This window comes from Borostomias antarcticus (assembly GCF_949987555.1).
Source record: "Borostomias antarcticus genome assembly, chromosome: 18".
NCBI lineage: Eukaryota > Metazoa > Chordata > Actinopteri > Stomiiformes > Stomiidae > Borostomias > Borostomias antarcticus.
In genome coordinates this window covers 10,624,803-10,645,604 of record NC_140251.1, presented here as the reverse complement: position 1 = coordinate 10,645,604, position 20,802 = coordinate 10,624,803, and the positions used below count along the sequence as shown (strand labels likewise).

Sequence of the window (20,802 nt, the reverse complement as noted above, 5' to 3'; positions counted from 1 at the left end):
ATGGGCCCGGCTCATGAAAATCATATCTTATAAATTATTCCCTAGCCTATTTGACCTCTGTGAGAGGTAGTTGCTATTGCCAGTGTTTTTTGTATTTTTTTTACAGAATAACCTTGGGCAGTACCTAGGTCGATGCGCCAAATACACCACTTTTTGTGCATGGCAACACGCACCAAAGATAGCAAATGTCCGGTTGTCACTCCCTCCCTCTTTCCCTCCGTCTTGTTGTTGGCCTGCAGTTCTATGTTGCCACCACAAGAGGTAGTGGTCCCAGAATACCAAAACAAAAACACTAGGACACCACACATTTTCCATATCCTCGGTGGTGTAGTGGATAAAGCGCCTGACTCTCAAGGTCAGGGGTTCAGGCCTCAGTGTGGGAGATTTTTTGTCACTGGATGTTATAGAAGCTATGTAAAAATGTGGTTACCTGGTGGTGCTATGTCAGTTATTGAATTTCTGTGCAGTAATTGAACACTTGAAATACTCTTGAAATTTTACCTACAGTATAGGTGTCTCAGTAATTACCCATTATATATTAGGCTATACTTTGCATGTATTTACCAGGTAAATGTTTAGTAATTGGGGGACTATGAAAGGAAGGGTTACCCAAAAAATGTTCAGAGTAAGTTAATCTGGCAAATCCATAAGCCTAGAGCTAACGGGCCTAAGATATAGACAATAAACTACTGGTGGAATGGTGGTGAAGCAATAGCGGGAGCATTTCGGATTACTAGCGGACCGCTGTCCCTGACGCTAATAATCCACCAGAGGTCCGCTTGCCATTCGATGTACAAATGGCCAGGAACCCGCCAGCGGATTCCGCTGGAGGTCCTCCAGCTCGTCCATCGGGGACCCGCTGTAGGTCCGCTAGCCTTGCGTTATATTCCGCCGGAGGTCCACCAACTCGTCCATCGGGGACCCAGTAGGTTCGCTAGCCTTGTGTTATCTGGGTTTATCCCTTACCTTTGTCCAGAAACAGAAGTTGAACCAATTGCAGCAAAATAGGTAACGTTACAGGAATCATCAGTGTAACTGCTTTAGCCACTGACCGCTACCATTAATGTTATAGAAGCTGCTGCTAGTTGTTGTGAGCTCATGAGCTAACTGGCTATCCCGCTCTTATTGTGCTGGATTAGGATTGGAAGCATTGGAACTGATGTGTCCAGGCGACAAGACCTATCTTAATTTATCAGACATTATTTCATGTCATTTCAATTCACAACTATTTCAGTGGCATGACTAGCTTCCGTCCTACCAGTCCTGAACCGAAACAAGCCAGCTACGCACATAAGCCAGGCTGGACCTGGCCTGGTTCTCGCCAACCCCGACTGAGTTCTTGGGATCCCCCCACCCCCCCTCATCTTTTAGGTAGGTGTTGCAGCTTTAAAATGGTCCACAATGCCTTGCGGTGTCCCAGTTCCGATGCAATGTATTTACTAGCAAGAGTGGTGGAATGGGGAGAGGGTGATTTTCCGCAGCTTTAGTAGTGAGACCGCAAGGACTAGCGCACAGACAGCGCAGCAAGAAACTTTCACACAGCGGCTTGTGAGGAGCCTCATCTCTCGGTGCGGCGGGTCTGTGGCGCGGTACCGTTACTTTGTCGCAGTTCGCTGCTCTGATTTATTGGATTGCGCTGAGAAAGTGACGTTTTTTGCAGATTCTCTGCTACCACCGCATATATTACACCTAAACTTCAGTTCGGATAATATTGAGCCCGGATCTCCGTTGCCTTATCGTCGGCTATAATAGGTAAGAAAGCGTTGGTTTTCTTTCTGAAATTGTAACACAATAATGTAAGCCAGATGTGTGTGATCAGTGATCGGGGGAAAGGATAACCTTAGGCTACTATAAGGGTACGTAGCGGTTTCTTTTCTAGCTTTGGATAGCGTCACACTTTCAAAACAAGATGATATATCCAGAGCAAGGAGGCCGACTTATTTTTTGAAGGAGTAGAAGACAGATTCAACACCCGATAGCCATAGATCAAAGCAACACAATTCATACGCGTTCGCCAATAGCCTAGGCAATATAGGCTAATGGTTTATAACGAATCCATGATGCATTATGTCTTTAATTTGATTTTCTGTTTATTGTTTGTGCTATTACATGTTTCCATACCTGACCCCATTATAGTAGGCTCACTTCCACAACAGATGATTATAACTTTAGGAATTTGATTTCGACTTTTGACTCAGATGTTGACGAAGTTGGTCTCCACTCATCTAGGCCTGCGAGATATAATGCAACCTGTGGAGTGAACAGTCTATGGTAGACTAGATAGTCGTATTACAGTGGTCTGGTGGGGCCAATAGCATCTGGGTATTACCATTTCTGAGAAAAAAAGATCAGTGTGACGCCAAGCACATTACATCATACTAAGTAGGGTATATATTTAGTGGCAATTCATCTTAATGAATGTTCAGGAATGCCTTATGCAACACACGAAAAGGGAAACATCCTAAAAAATCCTTTTCTCAAAGCATATTTTTGTTTTGTATAGAAAACCAGTGAACTAAGTCTAGTATAAAACCCTACAGCTGTTGTAAAGCATGTGTTACTGTTCCTACGAGCTGATGTGAGACTTCCATATGATGTCTAAACTACTCGCCAGCCTGGTTTGCTGCCCTATCGCCCCAGGGCCTGGTGCTCTGTTCTACAGAACTCTGTTCTACTCGGCTCTGCTCCACTCTGATGTATTCTGCTCTGTTCTACTCTGCTCTGCTCCGTTGTAGCCTACTCCGCTCTGCTCTTCTCTGCTCTGCCCTACTCTACTCTGCTCTGCTCTGCTCTACTCTACTCTGCTCTGCTCCACTCTGCCCTACTCTACTCTACTCTACTCTACTCTGCTCTGTTCTACTCTGCTCCACTCTGGTTTGCTCTGCTCTACTCTGCTCTGCTCTACTCTGGTTTACTCTACTTTTCTCTGCTCTACTCTACTCTGGTTTAGTCTGCTTTGCTCTACTGCTGCCAGGCCAGTCTACTCTGCACTGCTGTCCCCTGCTCTCCTCCATTGTGCTCTACTCTGCTCTACTCTGCTCTGGTTTACTCTACTATACTCTATTCTGCTTTACTCTGCACTACTCTACTCTGCACTACTCTACTCTGCACTCTGCTTTATTCTACTCTACTCTGTACTCAGCTCTACTCTGGTTTGCTCTGCTCTGCTCTGCTGTACTGAACTCTATTCTGCACTCTGCCCTACTCTGGTTTACAATGGTCTACTCTACTCTAATGTACTCTGGTTTACTCTACTCTGTTCTGCTCTACTCTACTCTGATTTACTCTACTCTACTCTGCTCTGCTCTACCCAGCTCTACTCTGCTCTGCTCTGGTTTACTCTACTCTGCTCTACTCTGCTCTGCTCTGGTTTACTCTACTCTGCTCTGCTCTACCCAGCTCTACTCTGCTCTGGTTTACTCTACTCTGCTCTGCTCTACCCAGCTCTACTCTGCTCTGGTTTACTCTACTCTGCTCTGCTCTACCCAGCTCTACTCTGCTCTGGTTTACTCTACTCCGCTCCACTGCAGCCAGGCCAGACTGGCACTTCAAAGCCAACATGGCGGGGGAACAAAGGCGGCATTATTATCGCCTAAATGTGGCGTCCAGATGTTGGGGCTCCTGCCAGTGCTGACCTCCCTACTGATGTGTGTGGGTGGGGGAGGAGTCTAACATAATAACCAGCAGCCTGAGATACTGGAGCTGAGGGTGCTGCCTGCCAGGTGTGAGGGTGTTGTCTGGGAGGGTGGCTGGGTGACTGGATTTGGTTTTAATCCCATGTGAGGGATTTCTCAGCCTAGGCTAAATTCCTGGCAAGTGCTTGGCATCTGAACTGTGCACTTGTGCTTCATCCTGCTCACAGTATGTTTGTGTGGGGGGGGCCTTCCCGGCATATTTCAGTTGTGAGGATTTACACAGGCCACTGAGCGTTCATATAGGCCCTATATCAGGGGAATAAGCAGTGTGTAATTACTTTGTAGTACCGGCAATATGTGTAGTAAACGCCTTGTACCGGGGAGCTTTGCGGCTCCCTGAACATAAAGCGCTGTCTTCTGTCCTTCTAAAACCACCCATCCTGGTCTTAAACGATTAATCCTGGAGTATCATCTGCCTTGTGAAGTGGCTCTCTGACATCACCATCTAGAATCCCTCCTCTACAAACAGAGTTCTGTTCTGAACAGCTACAGTACTCTAATGTCATTCATTTAATGGTCTGTATTGAAGGCAGTAGACCAGCCATTGTGCAGAGGATAATCTAATAGATGGACTGACCTGAGAGGAACGCTGGCGGCCATTGTGGAGGTAGGCTTTTAGTAATTACACACCAGACGACCTCAGCACTCCTGACTGTCCTGCTGCCTCTGTTTAGGGATAAATGTGAACCAGATTACTTAGTGATTACTGTAGATGCCCATCTCATACACCTTAGTTTTCAGATTCAGCAAAACAACCCATCAGTTAGTTTACTACCCTCCTCTTCCTCTCAGCCAGTGGGATTGTGACTGGGTAGTCGTCCGGGGTAGTCCTCTGGCTGTGAAGCAGGGTTGTGTGTTCACGTAACACAGAGCCATGAAATCAGCAATGTTCTAACATTTACTATGGGACCCTTATCTGTGAGTCACGGTCCATTGCATTCTCCCCAGGCAGGAAGGCTCGTGCTCGGTGATACAGTGGGGTGGAAGGATTCTTTTACGGCTACCTCTCGTGCCCTTAGACCTCTGTCCTTGCTGCGTTATTTATCCCCCTGCGTAGAACAATGGTCAGTAAGAAGAACAGAGAGCTCATGTGTATTATGACTCTTTTACACCGCATTTTATCGGCTCAACTCGACTCTACTTTCCTAGTTTATTTCTTTTTTTTCCCACTTCGTTTTCCACTGCAGATAGTAAGGAGTTCAGGCGCCACGCCCCCCGCGTCAACGGGAGTTCCAGAGTTCACCAAAAGGATTAAAAAACATTTTTTTATACTTAATGAGCGGAACAGTGAGAAACTGGTGTACATGTTCAGCGATGTTATCGTAACATTTACGGTTGAACCCCGGCGTGCTTATCTGTGAGTCACGGCCCATTGCATTCTCACTAGCCAGGAATGCCCATGCCTGATGCTATCAGCTTCCACAGTGCAGGATCAAGGCCCATCTCTAGAAGGCCCTGCTCTGGAACATTCACACTTGACAAGGGGCATAGCATAGAGGCCTGTATGCCTTTTGGTATGCCTGTCGGTCTGCCTCCCTACCTGCTTGCCTGCCTATCCCACCCCTCTGTCCACCCCCCCCCCCAACCCTCACCCCTTCCTCCACCCCTATAGGCTGCTATACCAGTCTGTGTAGTGTTATGTTGTACTGTAGCCTCCACATTGCCTGGTGTAGTTTGTTGTAGTACTGTAGCCCCACATGGTCTGATGTAGTTTATGTTGCCTATGCAATTATGCAGCCTGGTGTAGCAGTGTGAGGAGGGGGCAGCCCTGTTTATGGCAGACTGGGGAATTGAAGAAGAGTCCTCAGCGTTGCTCCCAGTCTCTCTCCACCACAGTAACCCTGTGTCTGAGTCTGGCTGCTCACGGGGATCCATTTCACCAGAGGTCTGTTACCAATTACACCGTGGTGTATAAATGACTAGTAATTACATGTAGCCCTGGCAGGAAGTGCAATTTGAATTAAAGCTCAGTTGGAAATAGACAAGGAGATTTCTAAGCACCAGAACCCCCCATCGCCCAACAGTCTGTAAAAGAGACCCCCGTCTTCCCAGAAAGAGAGAGATAGTCCTTTGTTTGGGGTGGAAGGATTATTTTACGGCTACCTCTCGTGCCCTTCGACCTCTGTCCTTGCTGTGATGTTTATCTCCCTGCGGTGAACAATGGTCAGTTAGAGGAACAGAGAGCTCATGTATATTATGACACTCTTTTTTTTTTTTATGCCACACATTTTACCGGCTCAGCTCGACTCTACTCGCTTTTATTCACTTTGTTTTTTCCACTGCAGATAGTAGGGAGTTCAGGCGCCACGCCCCCTGCATCAACGTCAGTGGGAGCTCCATAATTCATCAAAAGGATTAAAAAAAATAAAACAAAAAAGTATACTCAATGAGCGAAACAGTGAGAAAATGGTGTTCAGCGACGTTATCATAACATTTACTATGCCAAGGAGTCTTTTCTCTTCTGTAGCGTTTAGTTAGTAGTCTTTCAACTAGCATATAGGACAGCGACCTGAGCAACATCCGTGTTTAATTGTGTATATGAAAAACATTCCACATAAATAGCTGTCAATTTGAGGATTTCATGTGACAATAAATGACAAAGAAACGATCTGTTGGTAAATTTGTCATTATATACCTGCAGCTTTCACTAATGTAACGTTACCTCTAGTAGGCCACGGCCTGCTGCTGGTGCTACTGTACGAGATGTTAGAATTCTGCTGATGTTTTAGAAGCGGAATGGACACAAAAAGGTTTCAGCACTCCCCTCATTTAACTCAAATGTCCCTGGTGAGTTTTTCAAGTTGGAGACAAACTTTTTAGAGCTGTGCGAATTTTTTTTGTCCCTTTTTTTTTTTTTTCCTCTATGTTCCTGTGTACAGTGTCATATACAGTGGCTGAGTTTCCTTTGTCGTTTGCCTGACCAATCAGTAGTCTGCAGTCAGTGTTTTCACGGCAGCTTTTGGCTCGCCTCAGCTCACTTGGAACCTTGTAGGAGATTCTATTGGGCAAAAGTTGAGTTGAGTCGAGCTGTGGCTTTTTCATGTGCCGTTAAAATGGAGAGAGCAGTTTTGGAACAGTTCAGCTAATCCCTGGGGGGGGGGGGGTCTGGTTAACGCTCCAGACAGACTGATACCCCTTTCTTCCCATAAATTGCCATTAGTTCATGGAAAATGGAGATTCACGTTAATTATGCTAGTTCACCAGTTTACTTAATTGGCAGGGAGTAAGGGAGAACATGCAATGCCTTGCAAAATAGAAGGCAAACCAGGGTTATGCTCTAGAATCTTGCTGGGTCTAGTCACTAGTCACTGTGTGTAGCCCATCATCCCCGTGTTCCCAGAATAGAGATTTAACATGTAATATGATAGTATGATAGGGATCTGTTGTTGTTTGAACATCTCACAGAGATTTGTGTGTGTTAATTCCTGTGTGCATGCATGCACGTGTGTGTGTGTGTGTGTGTGTTTGGCACGTACAGTATGTGTGTGGGTGGAGACGATCCAGAGGAGCATATGGTGGCTTGTTTACACTAGTAGTGGAAGCAGTGGTCTGTGCCAACCCACTGGGGCTCTGCTGGCCAGGACCTCTGGCTGATGACATGGGGTCCAGCTCTACCAGCAGACAGGAGATGGGGTCCAGCCCCACAACAGGCAGGACATGGGCTCCACCCCCACCTGCAGACAGGCTGCTCACACAACCGGCAAACGGATTCTGAACCAAGGACTTAGTGAAACAGCCAAACCAAACGAAGCCTTGGTCGGCTCAGCTCAGTTCTGGTGCCGTTTCACTGCAGTGAGCAGACGCCTCCTAGCTGACCTGAGACGGGCACACGGCTCACAGAGGGAACATAACGCTCCTGGCTCCTGGGAATGCTCTCTGGCAGGACGATGAGCAGCTCAGGAGGTGGGGTGGTGGACCGTGGGCACCCCCCCCCCCAGCTTGGCATGGCCTGGCAGGACTGAAGGTGGCACCAGGCCCGCTGCTACTGTGCGGCCCTGAACCCAAATACACTGTGTTCTGAACCAGCGCTACTGTAACACGTTCTTTAAGAGGGGCTGGCACTGTTCCTATTTAGCTATGTCTACGTAGACTATGTAGCCTAATATGGATCTGATTGTAAATGCCCCTCTCTAATGTAGTGTATACGTCATACTGAACGGTACCCACAAAATAATTTAGGATTACTCCCAATGTTGTTTTTTTGTGCTTTTTTGACCGCGGTGACAAATTCATTATGAAACCAAACCTCTTTTTCTCTGATAACCTTAAATCAGTTGTATATAACCTCCCCCAGATGATTGTATTGGTTATTCTGTTTTATCCCACCACCTTCAACATTCAGCATCACCCATCACTACAGTATCACAATGAAATCCCCACTCCCCCAAAACCAGACCTCACTGCCCTTAACAGTATACTACATCCCATATCACAAAACATTCCTTTGTTTTTGTGTGTCGGGTGTATTGTGTAGTTTGATCCCATTCAGGCCCTAATCTCCTCCTCACACTCCCACCGATGAAAAAAGCCCTGGAAATAAAGGTGGTAGAGAACGGTGACAGAGTTACGGGTCGCTGCGGGGAAACGGCGGCTTCTTTGTGTGTGTAACTCGCTTCACTCAGCTCTCACCCCCATTTAAGGGCAATCTGGACCAAGGACAAAAGCACACTCTGCCCAGCTGTAAATATGCCAGGAATAGAGAGATCATCAGCCAGGCCGGACACACACACACACACACAACACACACATGGACTTAGCACATATACAGACAGACACACACACACACACACACACACACACACACACACACACACACACACACACACACAGAGAGTAGGAGGGTTTATTGAAGTCCCCCAGCCTTCCTCTAAAAGGGGGATTGTTCTCTGGAAGCCACAGCCTAGCGTAGTGTTTGAGTTGTACTGATGGTATCTGGAGCTCTGGTCCTCACCCACTGTGCTTAGCACCGCACTCAGAAAGAGGCAGCACAACCTGGACTGGGGTAGGTGACATTGCGGGTGCGGAGAGGGAATACGGTGTGTGTGTGTGTGTGTGTGTGTGTGTGTGTGTGTGGGTGTGTGAGAAAGAGAGAGAGAGATTTTGAGTAACCGGCAGGATCCCTTACCTCAGCAATGTAGTGTGAAGGTCAGACCCCTAGGAGGCACCATAGAGGCCATTCATCTCTCTCCCTCGCTCTCTCTCCCTCTCTGTCTCTCTCTCTCTCTCTCTCGCTGTCTCTCTCTCCTTCTCTCTCTCACTCTCCCTCTCTCTCTCTCTCTCCTTCTCTCTCTCTCTCTCTCTCAGTAGCCTGTCCTTGAGCAGGATGGTTGTACAGCGTACAGAGCAGTTTTCTTCTTAGATATCCTGACCTGGTGTGATTGTGGAATTCCATATTTCCCAGCCATCTGCCCCCCCCTCCCATACCCCCCCATTGTCATTGAGGGATATAGAGGTGCAGTGTGTTAGAGATATGGGGGGGGTGGGGGGGTGCGGGGATAAGGCCAAGGTCATGGTTTCGGCTCTCTTCCATAGAGCGGCATTGTTCACAAAAGCTGTCTTGTTCATTATTCTAGAACTAGCCGGGATGGGAAAGTCTGCTCAGAATGAAAAAGCTCTTCCTCACAATGCTGGTACATGCATGTCCTTGATTTTCAGAAAACATGCTTTTGTTGATACCACACCTTCTATTGCACAACTGTATTCCAAAAAGCCTATGAGCCATTGAGGTGAGGTTATGTTGAGTAATGCAGAGAGAGCTGAAGGTAACGTATGACCATATGTTAGTCATCAAACTGAAGCAGACGTACAAACATAGACGTCTCCTTTTTAAGAGAGTCAGAACATCTGGGCCCTGATCCAGAGGTCTCCCCAGTATTCTACCCAGTCGGCCAATAAAAAGTCTCGCTTTTCTTTGGATCCCTGCATAAAAAACTGCCACATCTGCGACAACACAGGGGAACTTTAATCAACTTTAATATCAAAAGCCCTGTTCGTGTCTTTCTGTCCTTCCTCTGCATTGTCTCTCTTCCTGCTGCCCCCCCCCCCCCCCCCCTCGCTCTCTCTCTCCCTCTCACTCTTCCTGTCTTCTCCTGTTCTCTCTCTCTTTTCCTGTCTCTCTTGTTTCTCTCTCCTCGCCACTTCCTGGAGATCCTCTGGACAAAAACAGGAAGTTGGCCCGTGAAGGTCTCCTGGCAACACTTTCCTGTTCCCCTCTGCAGACACGAACCTCGTTACAGAGAGCTGAGCCCGACAACAACAGTCATGGACCAGCTGGTCCTGGTGTGCCTGGCTGGCCAGTTGGTTCTGGTATGCCTGGCTGGTCAGCTGGTTCTGGTATGCCTGGCTGGTCAGTTGGTTCTGGTGTGCCTTGCTGGTCAGTTGGTTCTGGTGTGCCTGGCTGGTCAGTTGGTTCTGGTGTGCCTGGCTGGTCAGTTGGTTCTGGTGTGCCTGGCTGGTCAGTTGGTTCTGGTATGCCTGGCTGGTCAGTTGGTTCTGGTGTGCCTGGCAACTCAGTTGGTTCTGGTGTGCCTTGCTGGTCAGTTGGTTCTGGTGTGCCTGGCTGGTCAGTTGGTTCTGGTGTGCCTGGCAACTCAGCTGGTTCTGGTATGCCTGGCTGGTCAGTTGGTTCTGGTATGCCTGGCTGGTCAGTTGGTTCTGGTATGCCTGGCTGGTCAGTTGGTTCTGGTGTGCCTGGCTGCTCAGCTGGTTCTGGTATGCCTGGCTGGTCAGTTGGTTCTGATATGCCTGGCTGGTCAGTTGGTTCTGGTGTGCCTGGCTGCTCAGGTCCAGGGCCGACTGTTTGAACCGCCCTCTTTTTCCTCAACAGGTCCTAAAAATAGCATACGCTTTTATCGCTGGTCTTGTTTTTCTACGCCAATGGAGCATCTCCCACATGTTAGCTGGTGGCAGTCTAAACCGGTGGTTAGTCGGTGTTCATAGAAGAGCAGCACAGGAATAGGTTGTCTTGCTCGGGCTATACCTCATACTTAGAGAGGCACCCAAACATGCCCTTCCTGACCAGCTCTTCCTGTCTGGCGTGTTGCTCTTCCTCAGCGAGGAGGAGAGGAGACCAGAGGGACCGTAGCTGCCGCCCTGCCCAGGCTCCGCCCACCCTCTGCTCTGCTCCGCGCCACCATCTGGAGGTCTGAGGCGGGATGGGGTCAACCCACCACAGCCGCCCCCCACGCACCTGACCAGCCGCGTACGGCCCTGACCCCGACCTGACCTGCCCTGACTCCACCCCGACATGGAGCTGAAGGTCTGGGTGGACGGTGTCCAGAGGGTCGTCTGTGGAGTCACCGAGGCAACCACCTGCCAGGAAGTGGTCATCGCTCTGGCCCAGGCCATAGGTGAGTAGTCCAGGCATTTAGAACCAACTGTAACTAAATAGAGGAACACTCTGAAAAAGGTGCCTTGTAGAACCCTTTTCAGCTCTGTAAGGTGCTGTTTGGAACCCCAAATGGTTCTTTCTAGCTGGAAATGGTTCCATATGGAACCTCAAAGGGGTCTTCTATTGGTACATGGTTCTATATATACACAGTGCAATTTGCTGGGAGGGATGGAGGGGATTTCCACGTCTCTGCTTTTGATTTCCCCTCTGATCATTATTTTTTATGAGTTTTAACCCCCCCGTCTGGTTGTGTGTAACAGACTATGTTCATTCTAGTACTGAATTAAATACATGGATTTCTCAAAATCACCCACAGACGGGAGGGTTCCTCCTCCAAAATAGATCAACATGCTGAAAGCGGCTTCCCGCATTCACCTACTCCTGACTAACCGTCAGAATCCGGCTCCCCTATGCGTGAATGTACCTTCTCAATGCGGCCTGTTTTCATTTAGATGATCTGCACTCTTTCAACAGAACAATGCTTATACAGTTTGTACTACTCAGCAAAGACCAACCACAAGAGGAGCAGCTCATTACAAAAAAGCGATCATCGCAATGTGAACCTCTGCACTAATGATGGGTGACTAATGAAGCCTGCCTACGCGATAATGAACTATGAGAATACAAAATAGTTTACTTTTATGTATTATATTATTGATCCCCCTGACATTTATTATGGTCAGCCTATATTTTAGGATGGTAGCCTACCTTAGAAAGCAGTATGCCTAGTGTATCCTAGTTGAGGGTAGGCTATACTCCTATACAGAGTAGGCACTCTTTATTCATACTCCACTTTGCTCCATTCCTTTGTCCACAGACTGACAGTAGGCTATATACTCACTTCTTATCTACCGCTGACATAAAAACTGAACATTTCAGAATAGTTGTTGTTATATTTGGCCAGTGGTCATTTCCGACGTCGCAATCTGATGTCTGCGTTCACGCTGCCGGGGATCGGAATTCAGAATTTGCACTCTGATGACGCTGGGGGGTATTTTACTGGCTGTTTTACAGTTGTGTATTTAGTCATGTGACTTGGTTCTGAGGTGCCTGTGTTGGTCAGAAGCCATACGGTGAGTGGGTGCTAGTCAGGGTGCGGGTATAGTGTGCGGCAGTATGTACTGTACGGTAACTGTGGTTCCCTGACGGAGGCTCTCATCTCAAGAACAGAAACCTGGGATGTAAGCTGGTCATCTGACGTCTTTCAAAGGGACGCCTGTTAATGGAACGATCAGCAATCAATGTTCAGCTTAAATCACAGGCTTTCATAATATCCTGTCAGCGACTGCATGAAGGCTTAATGAAATAGACCAGTTTTAGTTCCGGCCTTGGCTCCTTTTTAGCCCCCCGTCTGGGCTGGTGGGAGATAGAGAGAGCATTAGTCACGGGCTGTTTATAGTACCCCCCCCCCCCTGTTTGTCTCAGAGCCGGGGGGGGGGGGGTGAGGAGCGTTGGAGCAGGCCGCATCGACATCACTTCCCACAAAGCACGGGGCGGGAGAAGGGAAACAATGACTCATCGCTCCATCTTTCGCCAAGCAGGGGAATCAGCCCCCCCCCCCCCTCCCGGAACGACACGGAGGCGGGGAGGAGATACGTGGTCATCTGAACTGTTCTAATTATTGGGGGGGGGGGGGGGGGGTTGGAACCTGTCCTCTAGTCTAGAGGCTGTCAGTTGCTCTGCGTCTACGGCCCCTGGAGATGAGGAATCGCTGGTGATTATCCATCAGACAGAACTAATGTCTAAGGCGCATAAACGGCATTCGCAGCTCACACGGTTCAACCCGGGACGAATTCTCTCTCTGTTTTTGTTTTTTTTACCCAGGTCGCACCGGGAGGTACACCCTGGTGGAGAAATGGCGTGACTCGGAGCGCCACCTGGCGCCCCATGAGAGCCCGGTGGCGTCCCTCAACACCTGGGGCCAATACGCCGGCGACGTCCAGCTCATCCTGCATCGCACCGGCCCCTCCCTGACCGAGCGCCCCCCCTCCGAGGGCCCCCCGCTGCGTGCGCCGGAGCGCGGCCTCCACCGGCAGAGCCTCCCGCCGCTCGCCAAGCTCCGCCACCCCAGCGACCGCTCCCTCCGCCGCCGCGAGCCGCGCCGCAAGTCGCTGACGTTCACGGGGGGGCCGCGTGGCCTCCGGGACATCCTGAGTGGCGGCGCCCGGATGGGGGAGGCCGAGGCCAAGCGCCGTCTGCTGCTGAGGAATGGGGCGACCCTCCCCCACCGCACAGGTGGAGGAGGAGGAGGAGGAGGAGGGGCCGGAGGAGGAGAGGCGGGGCCCTCAGGCCTGTGGGCGTGCCGGATGGAGGACCTGGTCAGACTGGTGGGGCTCCAGAGAGAGACCCTGGGAGTGCTGGAGAAGAGGCTGGAGGCCTACGAGGCCGAGCTGCAGGCCTGGGGGGACGCCCGGGGAGGGAGGGGGGGAGCAGGAGCAGCAGCAGGAGGAGGAGGAGGAGGAGGGCTGGCGGAGGAGATCCTGCGGCTGGAGAGGCGTCTGAGGAAGAACGAGGTGGAGATGGAGGAGGAGGAGTTCTGGGCCAGCGAGCTGCAGATCGAGCTGGAGAGCGAGCGGCAGCTGGAGGAGCGGCTGCAGGAGCTGCGCGGGCGTCTGCAGGGCTGCGAGATGGAGCTGGACGGCCGCATGGCCCTGGTGCAGGTGAGCTGGGGTCCCTGACCTTTATCCCCTCACTGGGTCATGGGGACTGTGTAGTAAGTGTACGGGCGGCTCTCGTCGTCTGGAAGACAGCTGGCTCTGACCGGTGTGCTGGGAGCCAGTGTCCCAGGTGTGACATCACTGCTTCCTCCTTCAATCCAATTTCAATTAAAATTCAAACTTTCTTGTCAGGAAACACATTACATACATATTGTCAAAGCATAGAACCAACCATCCAATCAGACAACAAAATAGGCAACAATAGACATAGGGCTGCACGATTAATGACAACAAATAATAATTGCAATTTTTTTCATTTCAATTAATAATTCACATTTTAAATACTTTTTTGTGGTGCCCCTTCATATATATATATTTAAAAATTAAAAAAATCTGAGAAATGTATGCTGTCTACCTGTAATATCAGTGAAATTGCTCACAGCACACTCAGTGGGAACGCATGTGACTTGTCAGACAGCATATACTCCCATGATTCACCACGTGCCTCCAGCACACTCAACTACTAAACTATTAATTGCATTAATTGCAGCCTTTTGAGAACATAACAACAATACACAGGAGAGAACAAAACAGACCTCTGACTTATGAACACACCTGACCACCTCCCATAAACACGGCTTCAAAACAAAAACAAAAAAGCTAGCAATCCCGTGGTGTGGGCGGTATTTCTACTGAGGAGTGAGTTGAACCAGTTCAGCTGGGTCACAGCAGGGTGTGGGGCCAGTTGTAACGTGTGTGTTTGTGTGTCAGGGCGTGGAAGCGGGCCTGGCAGAGGAGCGCCTGCAGCGGGAGCACCAGGAGACCCAGCGGGTCAGTGAGGCGGAGGCCCGGACCCAGCTTCTGAGGGCCAGAACCGAGCTGAAGACCCAGGAGAGACAAGCCGTCCAGCTGGAGAGCAGCTGCAGAGCTGTGGATCGCTCTCTGGGGCAGAACGGGAAGAGACTGCAGGTCAAACACACACACACACACACACACACACACACACACAAGACTGCAGGTTAGACAGACACACACACACACACAAGACTGCAGGTTAGACACACACACACACACACACAAGACTGCAGGTTAGACAGACACACACACACACACACACACACAAGACTGGAGGTTAGACACACACACGCACGCACACACACACACACACACACACACACACACACACACACACACACACACAAGACTGCAGGTTAGACACACACATATACACACACACACAAGACTGCAGGTTAGACACACATACACACACAAGACTGCAAGTCAGACACACACATACACATTAGAGGTCTGCAAGTCCGATGGGGCCCGACTCCATGGACAGATTAGGGCCGGGCTCGGGACGAGTTTGAATGCATAGTTAGGGTTCTGCTCGGGCTCTGTGACACAGACACACATGATGTACAGTAGCGTTCCTGCGCCCAAGATGTGAAATGTACACAGCTGTGACCGAATGTACACAGCTGAGCTGGCTGCGCTAGTTGGCTACGTAGCCAACATTACTGTACCTTAATGTGGCTGTCATCCCTTTCCTGCACAGCACATAAAAATGGAACAGCGGAGTGGAATTAACTGTAAATAGTTTTGCCTGTGATTGTCTTTGGATTGAACTGGTTGGCGAAGATTTGTGAGCAATGTTAAGGCTATTCGACGCAAGCAGTTTTGTTGTTCATCTAACAGAAAACTGGTGAGTCTGACATGTTTCAGTTTGTGGGCATGTAGTCTAATTGTTGGCTAGGAAGAGAGACATTTCTTATTTAAATTATTTTGTTATTACCTCCATGCACACGGTACTTGTATTAGCTCATTACATTTTCAACCTGATCGTTCCTGTTTCACTTGATTCATTTTCCACGAGAGCGTAATTCTCTGTTATTGTATAGTGCATTTTTAGTTGTAGGCTAATGTAGCTGTGTGTAGTAATATTGGCTTCGGGCGGAAGTCGGGCTCGGGCTGAGTAATTGCTTAACTCGTCATGCTAGGGTAGGACCAGGCCAGAATGCCAGGGGCTTGGACCAGGCTGGGGCCCACATTTCAGGCCCCTGCAGACCTCTAACACACATACACACATACATACATGAGAGGTCACACACACACATATATATATACATACATACATACATACATACACATACATAATACTGCAGGTCACACACACACATATAGATACATACATGCATACATACATACATACACACACACACACACACACACACACGGGTCAGGAGGACAGGTCATTGCGACCACAGGTCCAGCCTGATCAACACCCCCCCCCCCCCCCCCCTCTTCTCCAGGATCTGCAGGCCGAGCTGGAGCAGCTGACCAAGGAGCTGAGGCAGGTCAACCTCCAGCAGTTCATCCAGCAGACCGGTACCAAGGTCACCGTGCTGCCTGCCGAGCCCTGCGAGGAGGAAGGGGAGGAGGAGGAGGGCCCCGCCACCAGCCAGGGGCCCGCTCAGGGCCCCGCCCAGGCTATAGGTAGGTAGAACACCCCCTCATTCAAAAACAAAGGCCCATGGCGTAGCTAACAGGACATTGGTCAGTTCAGTCAATTCAGGAAGGGAGATTTCGCCGGGACACAGTGCATTCATACAAGACAACACACAAAAAGTCAGCAGACAAGACCAGTACAAAAGCAACATTAAAATAGTATAGTCGTCAGTAATAAATTATATTAGTAGTAACGTTGCCATTCTTCAGACTTCATACTGAATTCTGGTCTTCGCCTGCTCACGGCAGCCATTACGGTCGAGGCTGACTCCCGGTGCCTGCCGTCCCTGTATGAGCGGAGGAAGTGTGTGTTGTCAAGGTAAACGTTCAGCCATGACAGCCATTCACAGGTGACGTGTGACACGTTGAAGTGTTCTCAAACTAGCTCTGTGGTGTAGTCAGGTCAGTCTGCTGGTATTCAAAGTTATTTCCTCTCTATGTCGCATTACTCCGCCAGCAGGAGAGGATGACTCAGCTGGAGAGAGAGCGAGTGGTGTGGGGGGTTGGGGGTGGGGGGATTTGTTTTGCCCCCTCCAGTGGCACTTATGGTCCCCATGCCAACGGCTGCCTGGATACGGGCGGGCCAGTGTCACACGCCTCAGCTCTCCACCCATCATTCCCTCCATCTCTCTCTCTCTCTCGCTCTCTCTCTCTCTCTCTTTCTCCCCCTCTCTCCCTCTCTACCTCCTCAGTACTTTCTGTGATGGAGTCAATAGAGCCTGGAGAGACTAGCAGAGAGACTAGCAGAGAGACTAGCAGAGAGACTAGCAGAGAGACTAACAGAGAGATTAACAGAGAGACTAGCAGAGACTAGCAGAGAGACTAGCAGAGAGACTAGCAGAGAGACTAGCAGAGAGACTAGCAGATAGAGACTAGCAGAGAGACTAGCAGAGAGACTAGCAGAGAGAATAACGGAGACTAACAGAGAGCTGAGAGAGAACTGAGAGCACAGGGAAGATTTAACATAGTCAAAAGGGCAATGGAGGCTGTCAGACAAAAGCAAATGATTCTAGATCCACCAGGGGGTCTCTGGTCTTCAAGCTCCCCTTATGTTCCCTGTCTGGAGCGCACAGTGTGAGGTCCTAGGGGTGATAGTGTAGGTTATATGGTTGCGTTCCTGGGTGTTCAAGGTTGAAGACTGCAGGTATATGACGGTTTGATATACTAGACCAGACCTTGTTAACATCCCCACCATATCTACCTCACAGCTGTGCCCCTCTAAAGTATATAGTATTTTTTATGATTCCCTTGGACCGTTTGCTCACCATGACATCATAGTCATGGTGGTTGAGTTTTATTTGATATTAGACTTCACAGTAATGGTTTTCCATTATGTGCAATAAGGGCTTTAATGCCCATGTCCTTCTAATAACTCACCAGGACATGTTTGTGTTGAATCAGCAAGGGTTGTCTTCTGTGGCACGGTGGCATAGTGCACCGCCGCCTCACACAAATAAGTTCCTGGGTTCAATTCCTGCTGGGGGCATGTTTTCCCCAAGGTACCCAGGTAGGGTATCTCCCGGGCCTTTCTGTGTGGAGTTAGCATGTTCTCCCCGTGCTCATATGGGTTTCCTCCACATAGAACCCCAATATAGAGACATGCAGAGGAACAGATATCTGTCCTGTATCTGTCCCTGCGTGTGTGTGCGCGTGCGCGTGCGCGTGTGCGTGTGCGCGCATCATTGTGGGATGATCAGTTAAAGTCTTTGTCTTTGTCATGTTTGGATGAACTGACATGACTAACACTGCCTAAGTCAACACTGACATCTTGTGGATTTCTCTGGTATAGCACATGGCATGGCAGCAAGCTGTAAGGAGGATTTGAAAGTAGAAAACAAGTAACTACAAGTAACTCCTTCTCTCTCTCTTCTCTCTCTCCTCTCTTAACTTAGTCCCCACCTTGCCTAGTAACTATAGACCAATCCCTAAACTTCCATTTTGGCCAAAGATTCATGAAAAGTTCATTCTCTGTTAATTGCTGCACCAAAATAATATCTTGGACAGATTTCAGTAAAGTTTTAGGATTCATAGTACAGAATCTGCCTTGTTTAAAGTGTCCAGTGGACACTTCCTTTCTATCGACTCCAGTGACTGTGCGGTCCCGATTCTTCTTGACTACAGCGGAGCATTCGACACAGTGAATCATGACATTTTATTTGACCGTCTCCAGCACGGGGTTGGTGTTGGTGGCACTGCCATTGACCTGGTTCACACCCTACCTCAGCAATAGACGTTTCTCTGTTGGTTTACAAAGCTACATGCTTCCTCTTGATAAAATCATTCAAAACATTTCCTTCCATTGCTATGCAGATGACACACAGCTTTATCTCCCCCTGAAACCAAACGACTGAGGCAATCTAAACTGTCTTATGGACTGCCTTGAGGACATCAAGTGTTAAATGGCACAAAATGTCCTGCAGCTGAATGAAAGCAAGGCTGAAGTTGTCCTTTTTGGTCCCCCTGACTCCACCAAATTGATCTCCAAAAGCCTACGAAATCTGTCCACTCTTGTCAAAACCACTATGTTAAAAAGCTTGTTGTGATTTTTGACTTCGCCTTTAAGTTTGACAAGCAGGTCAATGCAGTACTTAAAGGAGTAGTAAAGGGAAAATGCATGTTTAGCCCTGTTTTAAGGTTACTTATGATCATATGGTTCAGATCAAAACGTTGACAAAACTAGCATTTTCGAGAAAGTTGATAATTGCTCTACCACCGTTTAGGTCATACAATGGATGTGGATGGGCATCTTGAAAAATCATTCGAATAGTTCGATGCTAGCTTTGTCAACGTTTTGATCTGAATCATTGTATATGATCATAAGTAACCCTAAAACAGGGCTAAACATGCATTTTCCCTTTACTATTCCTTTAATAAAGAGAGGAACTGGCGCTCACGAGATAGACAGCATCTGATGAGGACTTATGGCCGAAACACGTCCATTTGCCTATTAAACTTTAAAGACGACAGTCTCGTGACGTGACGTGCCGGTTCTTCTCTCTGCCTACTGTATCACCCCACCGGGCACCCGCGACTGTTCATTTAAACAAGGAGTTGCTCGCACTCTCACGCTTTACCCCAATGCAGTAGTAGTTTTTTCTAGCTTCGTACTATTGCCAAAGTCAAGTCTTTTCTCTTATTCAAAGATATTGAGAAAGTCACCCAGGCCTTCATATCCTCCCTCTTACACTATTGCCGTTCGCTGTATACCGGGATTAGTCAGTCGTCCCTGTCCTGCCCGAAACTGGTCCAGAATGCAAGAAATTTTTACCTATGTGCTGTGTGTATTAATGCCTATGTGGGTTTCTTTTTTATTGTGATTTTACTGCCTGCTCTGATTTGTACAGCACTCAACGTGAGTTGTTAGCACTCAACGTGAGTTGTTTTTAAGTGTGCTTTGGAAATTTGACTTGACTCCCTCTCTCTCTCCCTCTCTCTCCCTCTCTCTCTCCCTCTCTCTCTCTCTTTCCCTCCCTCTCTCTCTCTCTCTCTCGCTCTCCCTCCCTCTCTCTCTCTCTCTCTCTCTCTCTCTCTCCCTCTCTCTCTCCCTCTCTCTCGCTCTCTCTCCCTCCCTCCCTCCCTCCCTCCCTCTCTCTCTCTCTCTCCCTCTCTCTCTCGCTCTCCCGCCCTCTCTCTCTCTCTCTCTCTCGCTCTCTCTCTCGCTCTCTCTCTCGCTCTCTCTCTCGCTCTCTCTCTATCTCTCTCTCCCTCTCTCTCTCTCTCTCTCTCTCTCAGAGTTAGTGCCTCTCTCTGGTTCTCTGAAGCGTCCGGTCTCCTCCCACCCGATGGCAGGTCACCTCCGAGTCCTGCACAGCCCCCTGACCTCCGGTTTGAATCCCGAGGGCATCTACGTCTGAGGCACGACACGACACGGGTCCCAGGGAATCTGTTCCCCCCTCGGACCCCTCACCCCCACCTCTCAGCCCAGGTGTCTGGACCCTGCTGTACCCCCCATCAGGAAGCCAGATAACGGATACCTCAGTATTAGAAGCACTCCTGTCTCCTCCCATCTCCTCTCCTATTTCCTCCCCTCTCTCCTCTCCAGTCTCCTCCCCTCTCTCCTCTCCTATTTCCTCCCCTCTCTCCTCTCCAGTCTCCTCCCCTCTCTCCTCTCCAGTCTCCTCCCCTCTCTCCTGTCCTGTCGCCTCCCCTCTCTCCTCTCCTGTCTCCTCCCCTCTCTCCTGTCCTGTCGCCTCCCCTCTCTCCTCTCCTGTCTCCTCTCCTCTCCAGTCTCCTCCCCTCTCTCCTGTCCTGTCGCCTCCCCTCTCTCCTCTCCTGTCTCCTCTCCTCTCCTGTCTCCTCCCCTCTCTCCTCTCCTGTCTCCTCCCCTCTCTCCTCTCCTGTCTCCTCCACTCTGTCCTCTCCTGTCTCCTCCACTCTGTCCTCTCCTGTCTCCTCCCCTCTCTCCTCTCCTGTCTCCTACTCTCTCCTCTCCTGTCTCCTCCGCTCTCTCCTCTCCTGTCTCCTCCACTCTGTCCTCTCCTGTCTCCTCCTCTTCTCTCCTGTATCCTTGCCTGTCTCCTCTCCTCCCCTCTCTCCTCCCTGTCCAGCTCTG

General features: G+C 49.4%; 1 protein-coding gene across 1 annotated transcript; it reads left to right on the top strand.

Annotated features, from left to right (window-relative positions):
* Window positions 1–1,547: 1,547 nt before the first annotated feature.
* On the top strand, window positions 1,548–20,230 carry rassf8a (Ras association domain family member 8a). The gene is made up of 6 exons (XM_084452638.1): window positions 1,548–1,752; window positions 10,749–11,044; window positions 12,910–13,745; window positions 14,514–14,711; window positions 16,055–16,238; window positions 19,983–20,230. The coding sequence occupies exons 2-6, from the start codon at window positions 10,942–10,944 to the stop codon at window positions 20,102–20,104; spliced, it is 1,443 nt and encodes a 480-aa protein (XP_084308764.1). The 5' UTR covers window positions 1,548–1,752; window positions 10,749–10,941; the 3' UTR covers window positions 20,105–20,230.
* The last annotated feature ends 572 nt before the right edge of the window (window positions 20,231–20,802 follow it).